The sequence below is a fragment of the Orycteropus afer genome, unplaced genomic scaffold (genome assembly GCF_000298275.1).
Source record: "Orycteropus afer afer isolate SDZICR_OR568_19922 unplaced genomic scaffold, OryAfe1.0 scaffold00214, whole genome shotgun sequence".
NCBI lineage: Eukaryota > Metazoa > Chordata > Mammalia > Tubulidentata > Orycteropodidae > Orycteropus > Orycteropus afer.
This window is the reverse complement of record NW_006921801.1, coordinates 767,521-772,509: the sequence shown is the minus strand read 5'-3', so window position 1 is coordinate 772,509 and position 4,989 is coordinate 767,521. Positions and strand designations below refer to the sequence as shown.

Sequence of the window (4,989 nt, the reverse complement as noted above, 5' to 3'; positions counted from 1 at the left end):
CTGTTGCATTGTGGTAAACTGTGGTCAATGTCATGAGACAAAGTGTATGTGAACTGCTGTATGGAAAGTGAATTTGCTCTGTAAACCTTCACCCAAATCACAATCAATCAATCAATAAAAATGCCTATAGTACTTCTTCCAGTAAAGTTTACACCAAAAAATAAATGTAAGTATTTGGCAGGAAAATTCTGAAAAGAACATTAATGGGGATGTCTTGAGCCATACTCCATATTATTTATGAAAAATTACAGTACTTAAAACTGTCTGATACAGGTACAGCAATACATGGATCAACAGAACAAAACACAATCCAGAAATAGGCCCAAGTACAAATCAAAATTTGGTAAGTAATTAAAATCACATTTCAAAATCACTGGGGAAAGGACAGATTCTTAGTATACAATGAACCCTTAGAAACTTGAGAAAGAGACTAACAACCTGATAGAATAACAGATAAAGAACATCAATAACCAGTTTACAGAAAAATATAAATGACTCAAACATGGGGGGACAAAAAAGAGAGTTGTAGCCTCAAAGTTACGATACGTTCTTGGCCACAGCTAACTATCCTGAGGGGGTGAGTAGTTGGACCTCAGGGCTTGGGACCATGGATGCAGGGGACATCAAGCTCAACTAGCATAACATACTACACAAAAACATTGTTCTACATCTTACTTTCATAAGTAGCAACTGGGGTCTAAAAAGCTTGCAAGCAGCCATCTAGATGCAACAATTGGTCTCTCCTCCTCTGGAGCAAAGAAGAATGAAGAAAATCAGATGCATGAAAACAGTTAGTCCAAGGGACTAGTGGGACCATGGGAACCTCAGCCTATATGACCATGAGACCACCCTCTCATGGTCTCGTGGTCATATAGGCTGAGTTTCACAGATCAGAAGATGGTCTCATGGTGCCTGGCTACTGCTGTCAACCACTTAGAAAGCTATCAGTACAGGAAGTCCTGGATAGAGTGGGAGAACAGTGTGGAACAAAACTCAAAACCATAAAAAAGACCAGGTTTACTAGTCTGATAGAGCATGGTGAGACCCCTGAGACTGTGGTTCCTAGTTACCCCTTCAGGTCTGGAATTGAACTCACTCCTGTGGCTTCCAGCCCAAGGTTGTCATTGTTATGTGCTGTCAAGTGAGACCTGACTCACAGCGACCTCTCCTTGGGTTTCCAAAGCAGTATCACTATGGAAGTAGATTACCCAACCTTCCTTTCGAGGAGTGGGTTTGAACCACCAGCCTTCTAGTTAGCAGTCAAATGCCTTAGGCACTAGTACCAGAGGCATATAATAAGGTGAACTTTACTTCATACAGACACACTCCTTAGAACGATCAATCAATTGGAGAACAGAAGAGTGGTGGAGAAGAGTGGTGTTTGCATAGGACGATAGCTCAGGGAGTGGGTGAAAAGAAGGGGCAGGAAAGAACAGGAAAGAGGTAACTACAGGGAGGAAGTGGGAAGAGAGCTGTTGCACCATGGAGAACTGCAGTCAAAGTTATGAAACAAAATGTGTATGAAATGGTGTATAGAAAATGAATTTGCTCTGTGAACGTCTATCCAAATCACAGTAAAAATTAAAGGAAAAAAAAAATAGTTCTAGCCTCACTCAATTAAAGGGAAAGAAATTAAAACCATAGCAAGTTGCTATTTTTATCACCAGGATAGAAATGATCAACAAGTTTGATAAAACACTTTTGGCTATTATTGTTGGCTAAGGTATAGGGAAATAGGTACTCCTTACTTCATGGTTGTAAGGTATATTTAACCTTTTAGAGGTAATCTGGTAACATCTATTAAATTTCAAATGCCCTCTAATTCAACAATTCCACTTTGATGAATTATTGTATAGGTATATTCACTTATGTACACACAGATGTCTCTACCAGGACATTATCTGCAGTATTGTTATAATAATGGAAAGCTAGATACAATCTAACTGTCCATTAACAAGACTGGTCATATAACATTGTGATTCCTAACATTTTATACAAATAGAGTGATATTTGCTGTTACAGAATAATCTTCAAGCTATATACTAAGAACACTTACTTTTCATTTGTATTCTCTTAGGCATTATTGAACGTTAATTTTTTTAACCATGTATATGTATTACTCTTTCAAATACTAAAGTAAGTTTTTTTAAAAAATGTTTTTTACACAACAAAATAAAAGGCAAAGAAATTTACAAATTAAAGTTAGTTGGTTTACAGTCTGTAATATACCTATAAAGAAGGAATGAAAAAAAAAATTAAATAAACAGACTGATGATTAAGATGTAATTATCTGTCTTCTGAATGAAATAAATTGTCTTCTATTATAAAGTTTGGTTTTGATTATAAAGTCTGATAATTGGAACAACACATTTTGTAATTGAGATTTACTCTTGCATTGCTAAAATGTAATTAAACCAAAAACCCACTGTCACTGAGTCAATTCCAACTCACAGTGACCCTATATGACAAGGTAGAATGGCCTGATAGGGTTTCCAAGGCTGTAAATCTTTCCAGAAGCAGACTGCCTCATCTTTCTCTCACGGAGAGGATGGTAGAATTACCCAGTGCATATTGATAATTTTTCCTTCTTGAAAAAAAAATAGAACAAATCTGTCTAATCAGATAATCCACAGGTTGATATTGTCTTTTTTTAGTGCATTTATCTAAAATCAACAAAATCTGAAATAACATGGAAAAGATGAAACATACAGAATACAAAAAAACTTGCTACATGTAGTATACTTACAATCAAATCTCTTTTATGCTCTATACAGGTGACCAAAACAGAGAAAAAGAGTCGAAGAAATGTCTATCAATTATTTAACCTTAGTTTTAATAAAATGCATTTAACCCTTTTCCTTGGTAATGGCAGCTTTAAAAAACTATTTTAAAGCAGATTTTAAACTTGAATGAAAAGTCAAATTAGTCAGATGATGGCAATTTTTAGAAACTCTAAATTCTTTATTTAAGTTAGAATATGGTAAAAATTCTATGTTAGATGTAAGATGTATTAGAGTAAGTTAAAATCTAAACATGGTAGAATATGTTAAAATATGATTTTAACTATCCTACCTTCTGATTGTCTTAATGAGGAACAGAAGTTACCTGAAGTTGATGGACAAATCCAGCATTAGGATTAATACAAAATCTTCTTTCTTGAACATAAGCAAATGCATCTCTGAAAAAAAGCAAAAAAAAAAAAAGAATGAGGTGGCATTAAGTTTTCATGAATTAATTTCACTTCTTCCAGATTTATCTAAAATAGATTACTTAAAACAGGAAATCATATTATATAAATTGTACCACAGAAGAGTAGTAAACTATAGTGAAAAAAAACTCAACAGTATGGTCAGACAGCATATCACAGCTCTTCTTAACAGGAAGAATTATTATCTACTTTGTGTTTCTGTGAGGCTTAAATGAGATAAAAGTACCTATAATCACACCTGGAACAACAGATGGAAGTTATTTTCACTATTAATACTATTACAGACAAAATACCAAATAATAAATATATAAAAGTCCATCAATGAATATTAAATCTTTTTCATTATGTAAACAAAGCATTTGTTTTCAAATAATATTCCTTTAAAAACTGCTGTTTTTAAACACAATTTCCATTATAAGCATAAAACACACCAGACAAATTAAACAAGCATTTCCATGTCTATTATGTGTTAGGCACATGGATCCAACCAATTATGAATATAGCCCAAATGGAAACAGAGATGGAGAACATGGTATGAGGACTAAGATGTTAATAAGGCTGATGTCATGTAAAATTTCACTCACCATGTTAAAAATTATTAAGGATCAGAGACATTTTGCGAGGTTTTAGGGGTAAGGATTATTTACTTAAAAGATCATTTTAACTGTAGTGTGGAGTGAAACAAGGAAAGGATGAATGAGACCACTCAGGAGGCTTTTAATGGAACAGTCTTAAGAAGGGATGACTGAAGCTTTAATTAGAGAATTAGAATGGTGATGAAGAAGGAGATAAAGAGATAGAGTTAAAATATTTGTTGTTGTTGTTGTTATGTGCCGTCGAGTCGAACTCAATTCACAGTGACCCCTCCTTGGGTTTCCGAGGCAGTATCACTTCGGAAGTAGATTGGCCCATCTTCCTTCTGAGGAGTGGCTGGTGAATTTGAACCGCCAGCCTTCTGGTTAGCAGTCAAGAGCCTTAGGCACTACGCTACCAGAGCTCCCAAAATATATTTAGGAGATAAAATAGTATTTGGTACTGGATACAGCTTGGAAGCTGAAGGAATGAGACAAGGAGGTATCTGCAATTACACAAGATTTCTAACTTGTACAATAAGACACTAAGAAAAGAAACACTGTACACTAGTCAAATCTGTTTTATTTTGGAGAGAGAAAGAAGCTCATGAGCCTCTTTTTTTTTTTTTTTTTAATTTATGTAGTATGCTTGCAAATGATGATTCTGGATAAGACTATACTGAAGTGAACAGAAGCTATAGACAAATCCTAGGTAATTTTCCATCCAGCTGCTGTCACAGGAAAACATAATAAATAAATAAGCCTTTAAATTATGAAAGCTACTAATATTTGTGTCCACAAGTTTTTAAACTCAGACTAACTACTTCCCTAATGGTAAGACAGTAGTATTCCATCAGTGTTATTTTGTTTTCTTAAAATAACAACAGTTAGCACCAGCCCCATAAAAACATGAAAATATTAGTGTAAGCAGATCTATAAAACCCAAACCACAAAGATTAAGAGACTATGTTACATAACAGTCTGCCTAATCAAACATGACTACATAACATAATTATGGGGGAATATGAACTTCAAACTCCCAAATCACCTGTATTAAGTTTCATTTTGGTGAGAATTTAAATTTTGGCTAGGTTTCAGAGTACTTTCTTACCTGTATTTCATTCCAAAGGTTTCCATTATGTATGCAATGACAAAGGCAGCACTGAAGAACAGAAAAAAATTTTAGGAAAAAAAAACACACAGAAAATA

General features: G+C 34.3%; 1 protein-coding gene across 1 annotated transcript in view; it reads right to left on the bottom strand.

Annotated features, from left to right (window-relative positions):
• Positions 1-4,989, bottom strand: part of STYX (serine/threonine/tyrosine interacting protein) — an 81,157-nt gene that overhangs the window by 22,839 nt on the left and 53,329 nt on the right. Inside the window, 2 exon segments of the mRNA XM_007948337.1 lie at positions 3,106-3,178; positions 4,892-4,977. Coding sequence (XP_007946528.1) covers positions 3,106-3,178; positions 4,892-4,977 — 159 coding nt within the window.